The following is a 14,085-nucleotide window of genomic DNA, read 5'->3' on the forward strand; positions in this document are numbered from 1 at the left end:
CCCTACCTCCTAATACTATCACCTTGGGGATTAGGATTTCAACATGTAAATTTTGGAAGGACACATTCGCATGACAGCAGTTATTTTCCTTCTTCTTAAAGTATATCATTCATTTGTTTATTCATTCACTCATTCAACGGGTATTTATTGAGTGCTTAAGAGGTATCAAGTACTTTTCTGGGTGCTTAGCGTAAGTGAATAAAACATACAAAGATTTAAAAAATTTATTTCTTTATTTCTTTATCTTCTTTAGTTTTTTGGCTGTGGTGGGTCTTTGTTGCAGCACACAGGGTCTTTGTTGAGGCATGTGGGATCTTTCACTGTGGCGCGGGCTTCTCTCCAGTTGTGGCGCCTGGGCTTCTCTCTAGTTCTGGTGTGCGGGTTTTCTCTCTCTAATTGTGATGCGTGGACTCCAGGGCGTGTGGGCTCCAGGGTGTGTGGGCTCTGTAGATTGCGGCATGCGGACTCAGTAGTTGTGACACGTGGGTTTCAGTTGCTCTGTGGCATGTGGGATCTTAGTTCCCCAACCAGGGATCGAACCCATGTTCCCTGCATTGGAAGGAGGATTCTTTACCACTGGACCACCAGGGAAGTCCCTAAAACATACAAAGATTACTGCCTTTGTCGCGCTTCCAGTCTCGGGGGAGATTGGCAGTTTAAATAATATGAAAATATGTGGTATATTTTAGAAGATGATGACATGTTATGGGGAAAAGATAAAGTAGAGTCAAGAAAGGAAGATTAGGAATGCCTATGAGTAGGTGGTAGGGAGGATTAGAAGGAGAGCAGTTTGCAGTATTAAATAGAATGGTCCTTTAGGATTTCATTAAGTGCAGGTCTCTTGGTGGTAAACAAATTTTATTTTTTTATTTATAAATGTATTTATTTTATTTTTGTTCCTAAAAGGTAATTTTGTTAGGTACCCACTTCTAGGTTTATAGTTACTTTTCTCTGAGTACCTTGAAAATACACCACTGCCTTCTGGCTCCCATTGGACTTTGGGAATTCTGCCTTCATTCTGTTGTGGTGAGCTTTCCTTTCTATCTGGCTCCTTTTCTTTCTCTCTGGCTTCCTAGAGATCTGGATTCTTGTTTTTCATCAGTTCTGGGGAAATTTGAGCTATTTTCTCTTTACATATTTTCACTTCTCTATTCTGTCTATTCTTTCCAGTTGGGCATACAGTAGACTTTTTCTCATTCATATTTTTTACTATCTCTTTCATATTTTCCATCCCCCCCCACTTGCTTACAATTGCAATCAAATGTGTATTAAATGTTATATAAATATAACCGTATTATACTATTAGGAAAAAGTTGAAAAATTTGTTCATGACCTGACGTTTTGAATTCTTGGTTGTGTACTTTAAAATAGATACAGCAGCTGTTGATTTCTTTTTTTAAGGTAAAACTTAAACAGCAACATACACACAATCTTAAGTGTATAATTTGATGAATTTTGATACGTGTATACAACCATGTAACAAGATACGACCTTGCTACTACTCTAGAAAGTTTCCTCATACCCCTTCATAGTCTACGCCTCCTTCCCAAGACAACTATTTTTCTGATTCTTTTTCACCATAGAGTAGTTTTACCTGTTCTAAAACTTCAGATGGATGGGATCATATATTATGTACTCTCCTGTGTCCAGCTTCTTTTACTCAGCATACATCTAAAAGATTATCCATATTGTTGTACATATCACTAGTTCTTTTTTTATTGCTGAGCAGTCCTCCACTGTTGCCTGTATCACAGTTTGTGTACCCATTCCCCTCTTGATAGACATTTGGGCTGTTTCCAGGTTTTGACTCTTGCAGTTTGACTAAGGTACTATAAACATTCTTGACAAGTCTTTTGTCATATATATTTTGCTTTCTCTTGGGTAAATATTTAGGGCTGTAGTTGCTGGGTCATAGCTAGGTGTGTATATTTAATTTAGAATTAAAATTTTTTTGATTTAGAATTTTAAAATTGTGACGAATACTTATTGCAGAAAAACAAGAAGCCAAATTAGATACATTCATCATTAATTTTTAAACTGATTTTAAGTCATTGAGATGTATTCTATAAGTGTTTTTATCAAATGGATGCAATTTAATGATCTAGTTAATATTAAGGGACTTGTCAGAATTATCATCATGCTTAAATTCCTTAATTTTTATTTCAACTCCAGTATATCTTAGGTTGCTATCCTTAACCAGTGGTTCATCATGAGTTCAAATTAAATAATATTAATTAAACAACATATGAATAAGAATAAAAATGATTTAAAGCTGTGTAAAGCTATCATTATGGTGGTTTTTACTGTTCAACTGTATAATAATCTAAGTCATGAGTATGTTCATAATCTAAGTTCAATAATCTAAGTCATGAGTATGTTCATCTGGTCTCTACCATCACTTACACGTGCTCACACAACATGTACACTGAGGCTCTCAAACGGTTCCATTTTGAAGAGAAAAAAATCCGTAATTCATTATTTGTAAGATTATTTAAAAAAACCCTGAGATTAGCCACCAGAACACTATATAGGAATTCTGCCAGTTGGAAGACATTGTCCTTTGAGAGTCTGGAATTTTGGGGTAATCCTCTGGAACTTGTTATGATATGAATTTGTAATTAAAGCTGTAATCCAGATATATTAAAGCCCCTTAAAAGCATTGTTAACACACTTTATTTTTATTTTGAGCTGAATTATTTTTATTTATTTTTATTTCAGAGTTGAGTGATTTAGGGAATTAATAACAGAGATTTTTATATAATTTTTTCTCTGTTTTAGATATGTTTGGCACTAATTATATAGTGCTGCAAAAATTTTAATGCATATTTATTAAGCAAAGAAAATAAAGGATTATTTAAAAATAGACATTATGACTGTACCTTACAGAAACATCATTTGTAGTATTGGACATCAGAAGGGTGATTTTCTGAAGGGTCACTGGATATTCTTATATCCAAATTTTCCTTGGGTTCAGCCAAGCCAGACACATGAAAGTAGATAATTCTAGCTAAATTGTACTTCTTTTACACACACAGCTGATATACTCTGAGCCCACAGTGGGCCCTCTGTAGGGGGCTGGTTTTAGGAGATAGACCTGGAGCCAGATCTAAGTCTCTTGTAGCCAGAGGTATCGTTCCATCTTTAGGATGCTCGAAGGTGGTAAAGCTTTATGCTGAAGTTACTGTGCTGTCACAGAGGGCGTTAAGTCAGCTGTGTTTCTCAAGTGGAAGCTCAGGCCAATCATAATGTTGCTTTCAGCCTAACAAAGGTGTACTGGGAAGGTTTGGTATCTTTAAAAAAAAACAGCAACGTATTATTATTGTATTAGGATAATCCCACCATACATCAGTTTCAGGATGCACTTTTACACTTGAGATATTATTCTTATATTTTAGCTATTTGATATTTGAGTAATTCTGTACAGAAGAAAGACCAAGTTAATGAGATAAGTAACTGATAGATGGTGTCTCTTGGCAAGTTTCAGAGTTCAGAGTACAGGTTAGAGGCTTAATTTTCATGTGGAAAGTACCTACATTTTGTTCTGATGGATTTATTAGTTTACATGTGTTACTTAATTTAATTCTTACAATAACTGTGTAATAGCCATCTCCAACTTGGAGCAAGAAAAATGAAAACTTTTGACATTAAGCCCAACAGCGATGACTAGATCCTTGGTTACTTCAAGAAAGTTTTATTTCAGTCTTTTCCATAACACATGTAATCTCTATGCCAACTTTATATACATGTGTTTATTCTGATGGGAACTATAGTTTATGCCACTGCTTTTTAGTCACAATTTTATCTAAAAAATTAATGCAACTAGCATGTTTCAGTCAGGGACAATAGGTCCATGTGTATCTATGTGGTGCATGTACTTCTAAGTATTTATGGAGTGTAAGAGTATAATAGCAGCTCTATATAATAACAGTCATTGTGTGTTTTTTAGCCTTTCTTAGATTTCATTCTTGTACAAACGAGCTCTGTGAGATTATTATAGCCAAAATACCAGTGTATGTCTTTCACTCAGTTTATCTGCACTTCATAAAAATGCTTAAATGTTATTTCATCATCCTTCAAGTTGCTTTTCAGTATGTGAAATCTATGAACTAATTCTTGAATATTTATGAAGTAATTCTGATTTTTGCAGGTGTTGCAAGCCATTAGGAATATTTAGCTTAATTTGGAACAGGATTCTCTATTTTTCATTTGATTTTTCATTTTTGAAAAACAAGTTACAGTAAATCCATCTATGTATAATCCTTTTGTGTCTTTCTATAGTAGTTTGGTTAGGGATAAGAGTTATAGTTCACAATATCCTGATCGAAATGCTAAGAGAATTGTTTTACAGATAACGTATATCATTGTGTATATGTTATGTGTCCCCTCATTAAAATTCTACTTTATAGAATGTTTGAGTAGGATCAGCAGTCACAGTTAATAAAAAAAGAACTAATAAAGAATACACTTTCCTGACTTTGTTGTTGCTGTTTTTGAGGAAAGTTATTTTACAATGCCTCTTTATTTGCATGAGAGTTGTCTGTTTCTTAAAGAACCAGTAAGATTAATAAGATCATACTTTAAAATACTTTGTAGTATGTTCATGGTGTTATGGTTGTGGTGATATGCTGCCAGTTGGTAATTGAACAAGATAGAGCTTAAATCTTTTATGCTGACATAATGTTGGTCTTAGGTGGTTTAAGTTTCTCCTTCAGCAGACTTGTGCCTATAAAATTATTTGCCTTAGAATGAGTAGAGCAGACATCTGGCTGATAATGACCTTGTGGGATGCTATCAGACCTTGTTTCTCAAAGTAGGGTCCATGGAGCAGTAGCATCAGCATTAGCATTACTCGGAGGTTTTTAGATGTACAGTCTTGACTGATTCTAGATTACTCCATCATAATCTGCATTTAAACAGATTCTCCAATTGATTTGTATGCACATTAAAGTTTGAGAAGCCCTCCTGTAGATGACATAAGACTTGGCATCTGGACAAGAAACAATCTCTATCTGAGGTTGCAAGGATATAAAGATTTAGGAATTATTTCTTAGAAAAATGAAACAAATGTTCATCTTAAAAGTACATTTGTCTTTAGGATTATCTCTCTTTTCTGGAATAAAGTGTGTCCAATGCATTTCTTTACTTTGGTAGTTCCATCTTATCTACCAAAGAAGACAGACTCCACTTAGTCTATACCAACTGAGTAAACCTGATTATTGTTAATCTTCCCTAAGATAGTGTAATTCTCTGGCCTTGTACGAAATTGAATCTTGAGAAAAGGAGATGGAAGACTGATGTTAGAATGGCAGGGCATATATCGTCACTTATTGGGCTTGATTTTGTTACACCAGGGATACAGATGTGCTTTATTTACTCCAAATTTATTTATTTTTTTTAAAATTAATTTATTATTTTTTTGCGGTACGTGGGCCTCTCACTGTTGTGGCCTCTCCCGTTGCGGAGCACAGGCTCCAGATGCGCAGGCTCAGCAGCCATGGCTCACGGGCCCAGCCGCTCCGCAGCATGTGGGATCTTCCTGGACTGGGGCACGAACCCGTGTCCCCTGCATCAGCAGGCGGAGTCTCAACCACTGCACCAGCAGGGAAGCCCACTCCAAATTTATTTTATTTTATTTTTTAAATTTTTATTGCAGTATAGTTGCTTTACATGCTGTGTTAGTTTCTGCTGTACAGTAAAGTGAATCAGTTATATGTATACATATATACACTCTTTCTTAGATTTCCTTCCCATTTAGGTCACCACAGATCATTGAGTAGAGTTCCCTGTGCTAAACAGTAGGTTCCCATTAGTTATCTACTTTATTCATAGTGGTGTATACGTGTCAATCCCAATCTCCCAATTTGTCCCACCCCTTCTTCCACCCTTGGTAACCGTAAGTTTGTTGTCTACATCTGTGACTATTTCTGCTTTGCTGATAAGTTCATCTGTACCATTTTTCTAGATTTCACATATAAGCGATAATATACGATATTTGTTTTACTCTTTCTGACTTACTTCACTCTGTATGACAGTCTCTAGGTCTATCCATGTCTCTGCAAATGGCACTATTTTGTTCCTTTTTATGGCTGAGTAATATTCTATTGTATATATGTACCACATCTTCTTTATACATTCCTCTGTCGATGGACATTTAGAAGATGTACCACATCTTCTTTATCCATTCCTCTGTCGATGGACTGACTATCGTAAATAGTGCTGCAGTGAATATCGGGGTGCATGCATCCTTTTAAATTCTGGTTTTCTCCAGCTATATGCCTAGGAGTGGGATTGCTGGGTCATATGGTAGCTCTATTTTTAGGTTTATGAGGAACCTCCATACTGTTCTCCATAGTGACTGTACCAATTTACATTCCCATCAACAGTGTAGGAGGGTTCCCTTTTCTCCACACCCTCTACAGCATGTATTGTTTGAAGATTTTTTGATGATGGCCATTCTGACCGATGTGAGGTGATACCTCATTGTAGTTTTGATTCGCATTTCTCTAGTAATTAGTGATGTTGAGCATCTTCTCATGTGCTTTTTGGCCATCCGTATGTATTCTTTGGAGAAATGTCTATTTAGATCTTTTGATTGGGTTGTTTTTTTGATATTGAGCTGCATGAGCTGTTTGTATATTTTGGAGATTATCCCTTGTCGGTTGCTTCATTTGCAAATATTTTCTCCCATTCTGAGGGTTGTCTTAAAGAATAAGGATGTCCTGAATGTCTGCTGTGTGTAGAGTGAAACAGTGGATCAGACCTTTCCTCAGAGGTTTACAGTCAGGTTAGGAAATTATCCTTAAGAGTCAGACAACCTACCACCAGAAGAAGTGTGATATTCTGGGATATGGCCATGTTGATCCACTGGCTGGTCTTCCCCACCTGCTGTTAAAAGGGAGAGTAGGGACACAGCACTCATTTCAGTCAGTTACACCTGTTGTATCAAAGTAAGTATTGTCATAGTGGAACAGTATATTTAAGGGGAGTTAGAATTTAGAGAAAGAACCAAAGAAATGCAAACATCTAGATATACCTTCTCCTAATAGACTTAATATAATATTCATTGTGGCATACTCTGCCTCTGCATTTTCCAGTTTGCTTTAAGGAAAAATCTTTTGTTTGCATTCTGCTTCCAATATTTCAAAACTCCCTTCAATGTTTTTCAACTTCTGAGGCGGCCTTGGGAGCCCATTGACTTTTCTGGGGCCAGCCTTAACGTGGTATTTCAAAAACCACTCAGGCAGGTACCCCCTCAGCACAAATGATGTCTTGCTCAGTAAGTAGTATGAGCATAAACCACACAGGAGGGAGAGCTGGTCTCAATGAACATGGGCTTCTGCCTGACTCTTTCATACAGACTTGAGTGCTAGGGTGAGGGTAGGGGTCTCAGGTTCTGGGGCACCAGTGCCCTAGTGTAAGAATACCACCATGACCGCTCTGAACCTAAAGACCTGTAGTAGCCCTCCTTTTTAATACGTAAAAAAGATAATTTTTCATGAAACTTTGTTCCCACTTCCTTTACTTCTGATTTTTATCCAGCAGTGTAAAGTTTGTCTGCCTTCCACAGGTGAACCAGAAATCTTTGAGGTAGGAGACAGCTGCTTGTGGTCACTACATGTGAAATGCCTTAAGCATGTGGCACCTGGAACAAGACACAGAAACACAAAGATGCCTCCCAAGAATGTGCAGTTTTCTGCCGTATGATTGGCAACCATGTCATTAATATAGCAGAGAAGGGAGCTTGCCATTAGGTTTCTCACAAGGAAGGAATCATAAAAGAAAATTGTAGCATGGTCTACACCAAGACTAGAAATGTCACTCTCTTCATTTATTGTGCTGCATATATTACTTTTAGAAATTTGTATATAATATTTAAAAAATACCAATAAGGACATTTATTAGTTCACTTACATCATAGATCTTTTCCTCTATAAATTCTCAGTCGTGAACTTAATTCTGGAGATTAAGGAGACACGGCGATATACTGTAATTTATATTAAATTGTTTTTTTCTTCCTCCCTTAGAAAGGCACATTAGGCTTATTATTGGAGAAGAGCCACCAGACACCCTTGGTTCAGGATCTTACAGTGGAAAATAAGTTTTGACTTGAACCGGATTAAGTGGCAACTTGATAATAAATAATTTCAGGAGATTGCTGAATGGTTCCGGTTAAGGATTAGCTCAGATTTTGTTACGTCATGATTGTCCTGACAAGTGCTGTGTGGTCACATCATTGTCACACACCGTGCTTAGCGAACGCTCCGGCCACTTTTGCTCTGCAGGAGAATGACTCGGGCACTTTGGACACGGTGGGCGCTGTGGTCGTGGACCATGAAGGGAACGTGGCTGCCGCCGTCTCCAGTGGAGGCTTGGCCTTGAAACATCCAGGGAGAGTGGGGCAGGTAAGTGATTCTGGGGTTTTTAAACTAGCTTTCCAAGTCGAAACATGGAATTTTCTAGCCCACAAGTTTTTGGACCAGTAGAGATATTTTTTTTTCTTTAGAAAAAACAAATGATTATTGTTCTTAGCACTTATGTAGTATAAATCATCAAATACCTGTTGAGGATTCTTTCTAAAATTTAAACCTATCTCACAGTAATAGGGTTCTTCCTGATCTTTACAATTGGTAATCCTATGTTTGGCTACTTTCAGCAGGCTAGCTACTGGCCTGGGCATTTATCAGACATTTAATAAATGTGCATCCATTTCCATTTTCTTTCTTTGTAAATGTCATTCTCTTTAGGATCCAGCACCTGACTATATGGCTGCTTGCTTTCCAGGTGGAAAAACAGTTTTAGAGTTACATTTTGTATTTCCTCCATTCAAGGAACAGTAACATTTTGACCCTCTAATCCCTCCTCTGATTAAGCATTTCAGCTATTTTATAGACTGACTAGTAGTCCAAGTCACCAACACATGATACCACTTGAGAAATCGAGATAGAAGGGTCTAATTTATGTGCAACTGGCTTATTCCCTGTTCACTTGTACATCTTCTTCACCCCTGACTCCCCATCTCCATCCAGCCTTTAGTACCCAACTGAGAATGAAATTTAACAATCCATTTGATCTAATAACCTTTCTGAGAATAAACCAATTTGGCACATTACTTACAGCCTTAATAAATATTCGTTGAGTGAACAAATGAATTGGACACCCTCACAGAATCTGTTAAAGTTGTTGCACAGGGTGTGCTTAAGCTCAGTGCTTGGATCTCGTGTTGCATCTGTAGCACCTCTTGGCATGCTCTGTGTGCTTTGTCTCTCACGTTTGAAGAAGAGTCAGTGTCACAGTTGCTTTGGACACGGTGGTTAGCTAGTGCTTGGAGCAGAGTGATCGGCTTCGTGGAGGACATCTTTGCAAAGCCCCAAATGATGTTCCCCGATCTGCCCTTTATTGTGGACAAGCCACTCACAGTCCTATGGTGGGAAGGGGAAGGGAAGAATAATTAATTTTGTGCTACTCTTTGCCTACCACACAAGGGGATTTATGAGGAATGATTACTCAACATGTGGAAATGCTTTGAACTCAGTATAAAAAGCCTTTGTCTGGTCATGGTATTTTTCCACATTATAAAGCCCTGTGTATTTGTCAAGTTTGGAATAAGAAAACCAAGCTTGGCATATCAGATCTGGATGCCTCAGTGGAGAAAGAGAGAGAAAAGCCAGCAGAGGCGCCTTCATTGCATTGCAATTCCCATGGCTTTCTTACTGGTTTTTGTTTGTTTTCGTTAGCAAAATAGCAACAACAGAACCAAGGATGGTGCTGGACTAAGTTAGCAGGATATTACACCGAACCCTGCACGTGGGGTTGCCATGGAAAAAGAAATACTGTAAAACTTAACACGTACACATTTGAAAGTTGCTAAGAGAGTAGGTCTTACAAGAAAAACAATTCTGTAACTGGGTGTGATGATGGATGTTAATTAGACTAATTGTGGTGATCATTTTGCAATATATACAAATATTGAATGATTATTTTGTACACCTGAAGCTAATATAATGCGTGTCAATTGTACCTCAAAAAAAAAAAAAAAAACCTTGCATATTGATTTGCCCCACTTGTCTAGTTTATGAGTGCTTCGTTTGTGAGAGCTGATAAATCAGGAAAGGGTGTGGAGGAGTAAAGAAAGGTGCTTACAGGAAAACACAGTTGCTTAATCGTGTTATATTGCTCAGATAGAGGAGAAGCAATAAGCCTAGAAATATGCAAGCCTCGGGCTTCCCTGGTGGCGCAGTGGTTGAGAGTCCGCCTGCCGATGCAGGGGACACGGGTTCGTGCCCCGGTCTGGGAAGATCCCACATGCCGTGGAGCAGCTGGGCCGCTGAGCCGTGGCTGCTGAGCCTGCGTGTCCGGAGCCTGTGCTCCGCAATGGGAGAGGCCACGACGGTGAGAGTCCCATGTACCGCAAAAAAAAAAAAAAAAAAAAAAAAAAAAAGAAATATGCAAGCCTCAGATGGGAGGTAAAGAGCTGTTCTTCTTGAGGATCAGGACACAATGAAACAAAATACTCAAGCAAACTATTTAAAAAAGCAAAGATTAATTATTTTTTAAAAATGTGCTGAAACTAGCTATTCTTACATACATTTTAAATGCACAAGTAACTCTTTAAAAATTTTAGCATATCACCCGTATTACCCAGCTGCTGAAGTGGCAATTTGAATTAGAACTTGTTTGCTTCCTCAGCTTATCGTAGTGGTTAGAACTTACAAACGGGACACGAGAGAGGAATTATTGTCATTATGTTCTACTCTCTCCTAACCCTCACCCTACCCACACACAAACAGGCAGTTGAGTTAAGGGGCTAAGAGTGTGGATTTGGGATTTAGGTAAAACTTTATTCTGACCCCACCCCCCCGTTTACCAGTCCCCTCCCCATGGACAAGTTACTCAACGCCGTTAAGTTCTACTTTCCACAACTATAAAATGGGGATAAATAGCTACCTTACAAAGTTCTAGAAGGTTAAATGACATAATGCATTTCAATTGCTTATCATAGTGCCTCCTAATAACAGCTGCAGCTGCTGTTTATTAATCACTGGCTCTGTGCAGCAAGTGTGTTAAGTTCCCATGATCCTACAAGACTGTGAGGTGGGTGTTTTTTTTTGTTTGTTTTTGTTTTTTGCGGTACGCGGGACTCTCACTGTTGTGGCCTCTCCTGTTGCGGAGCACAGGCTCAGCGGCCATGGCTCACAGGCCCAGCCGCTCTGCGGCATGTGGGATCCTCCCGGACCGGGGCACCAACCTGTGTCCCCTGCATTGGCAGGCAGACTCTCAACCACTGCGCCACCAGGGAAGCCCCAGAGGTGGGTGTTTTTATTACCCTCATTTTAAAAAAGAGGAAACGAAGACCCAGAGAAGATTAAATTATAATAATATCATCATTTGTATGACCTACTTTTACTGCATGATAATAGCTTTGATAAAATTTTACTACTAAAAAGAAGGAAGCCTTTTGCTGTTGCTCTTGTTTTTAAAGATCTGCTTACGGTTGTTATGTTTTATCCAAAGGAGTGGATAAGAGACGGACAGTCTCTGATTCTTTCTTTTATCTTAGCCATCACTGTCTCAGTGCAACCAATTTCACAAGGTTAAGAAGGAAGACAACTTTAGGTCATGAAATTGAGGAGAGATAGCATAAAGGAAATTTGCATAGAGAGGAGAAACAAGAGTAAGAATAAGCTTCCTTTTCATGGCCTCCACTGGGCTTCTCAGGGGTGTCCTCTTGGCCATATTTACTATTTTTTAGATGCAGACTCCTGGTCAAGATAATTGTGGGAAATGGAAAGGGCAATGGGCTAAGATGCAGGGTTTCCAGTGAAGGAAGAATGAGCCCTTCCACCGAGGTCGCATGCTCTCTGAGGCTTCGGCTGACCCAACACCCAGCCTAGGTAGTACCAGTGGAATGGCTTATCCCACAAGTCTGCAATTTTATTCTGAAATCCATATGTTGAATTAATTCCATAGAGCTTTTAGTTGCCACTCTCACCCAGCTGTCTTGTGTGTTTTAGAAGCATGGTGTTTTCAATATGTCTTCCATATCAGGGGTGTTGTGTTCAGTTCTTGGTTCTACTTTTAAGAGGGGTATTGTCATTGACAGTGGGGGATGGCAACTGTGGATCACACGAACATGGTCAGACTTCATCTCCAATTATCCTGGACTCTGGATCATTTCTCAAGGAGGGTCATTAGGGAAGTGGGGTGGGTGTGTGCATCTCAGTGTCTTGGGGAGCAGTTCACAAATTCTTTGAGAGAGAAAAGAGAAATCGGGCATTAGAATAGATGTTTTCAAAACTTTGGAGAACTTTAGGGGAAGGTTAAAGTATTTCCAGAGAGTAGACCTAGGATTGGTGGGTGGAAGTTAAGGAAGAACTTTCCACCAATGGAAAGTGTCCAGAAGGGGTATATGTTCCCACATGAGGTGGTGAGGTTCTCAGTATCAGAAGTGCCTGGGATATTTCACGAAAATCCTTGTTCTGGGTAGAATATTAGAGCAAATTAGTTCTGAAGTCCTTGTAAAAAAGAATAAAATATCATAGAAAGCTGAAGTCTGTCTGGTCACCATTCTCAGTCTAAGCTTCTTCTTCCAGTCCTCACAAGTGAGTTTCTAGAATATAACTGTACTATTTTATGGGAGTATCTTTTGCCTTCATCAATCACAGAGAATACTGAATGTCTTGTAGTTTGCTGTTTTTTTTTTAACTCAATAGGTTTCAGAGATTCTTCTGTAATAGTTCTTAAAAATCTTTTTAAAGAAACGTAATCCTTTTTTCTAATGTTTGAAACAAACTCCACATATTGCTATGCCAATGTTTATTTAGCCATTTCTGTACTGATTGAATGTATGTTGTTTTCAGTATTTCATTCTTATTGAACAGGTGATAATGAACGTTCTTGACCATGCCACCTTGTATTTCTCTGTAATAGCTATCTAAGGGTTTTTCTAATTCTGCTTCTAAGGAATGGAACAGTTATCAGTTGTGATTCCCCTTCCAAAGGCAGAGAAAATCATTGTGAATGTTGAAGAGGTGAATCCAGACGTTCTCGGTGGCACTGTTGGAAACAAAATAGGAATGATTGTCACACACTTTTATAAAACCACAGCAGCTTATTGTGTTCCTGGTGGTTTCAGACATAAATTTATTCCACCACCTCACAAAGCGATTAGCTTGAACAGGCCTTTTTGTCTCCTTTCTTTCTATCTGGCAGAATCTAGCACAGTGGTGAGCAGATACTGAGCCCTTTGGTGCATACCTGTTTGCAGTTCCTGGTGTGCCACCCCGAAGGAGGCAGGGAAAAGGCACTAAAACCTAAAGCAGCATTTGCTAGAGCGTGGCAGGAGGACCACCCACGTTCCGGGCTCCTAGGCCTAGGTTAATGATGCTGACTCCTGGGCCAACCTCCAGACCATCAGGATATCTGGGAACCAAGGTTCCTATCATCATGCTCCCCAAGAAATCTGACACACACCTAGTTTGACAAGTGTTATTTTAAGACAACCACAGTGATTTCAAGGGGCCAGAAGAGCAACACCTGACAAACTACAATAGAGGGAAGATTTTTCAGGGAAGGAAAAAATTACTGTTGATGAGACTAAGAAACTTTCTTTTGCTATTTTCTGAAAAATTTTAGATTAGTACATAGCTGAAAATATAGTTTTGTTAATGTTATAACCATTGTTTGGGTGGGTCTTATACAACCTCTGGTTATCGCTCATTTGCTATACATCATTATTAGATGAGGCTTTATTAGATGGGTATGATTTCTGTCTTCTGTTGAAAGCTAGTAATTACATATAATAATCTTAAAATATTGTATTTATCTATTTTTCCCCCCAGGCTGCTCTTTATGGATGTGGCTGCTGGGCTGAAAATACTGGAGCTCATAATCCCTACTCCACAGCTGTGAGTACCTCAGGTATTTGCTGCTTTCATGACCATTTTTCATAACTTCAACCTTGTAGGTCATTTAATGATTGAAAACCATATTTTTATGTAAACACAAAGCATGTGCTAAGATGTCACATGGATAAGAACATTGATGCCTGAAAAATCTTTGATATTTGGGAGCTTTTGAGAATTGTTT

General features: G+C 38.5%; 1 protein-coding gene across 1 annotated transcript in view; it reads left to right on the forward strand.

The window, feature by feature from the left end:
• The window catches only part of TASP1 (taspase 1), a 297,011-nt gene that overhangs the window by 148,633 nt on the left and 134,293 nt on the right, over nucleotides 1-14,085 (forward strand). The window contains exons 9-10 of the mRNA XM_079719460.1: nucleotides 8,283-8,402; nucleotides 13,839-13,917. Coding sequence (XP_079575586.1) covers nucleotides 8,283-8,402; nucleotides 13,839-13,917 — 199 coding nt within the window. The remainder of the gene's footprint in view (nucleotides 1-8,282; nucleotides 8,403-13,838; nucleotides 13,918-14,085) is intronic.

The sequence above is a fragment of the Hyperoodon ampullatus genome (assembly GCF_949752795.1).
Source record: "Hyperoodon ampullatus genome assembly, chromosome: 14".
Lineage (NCBI taxonomy): Eukaryota > Metazoa > Chordata > Mammalia > Artiodactyla > Ziphiidae > Hyperoodon > Hyperoodon ampullatus.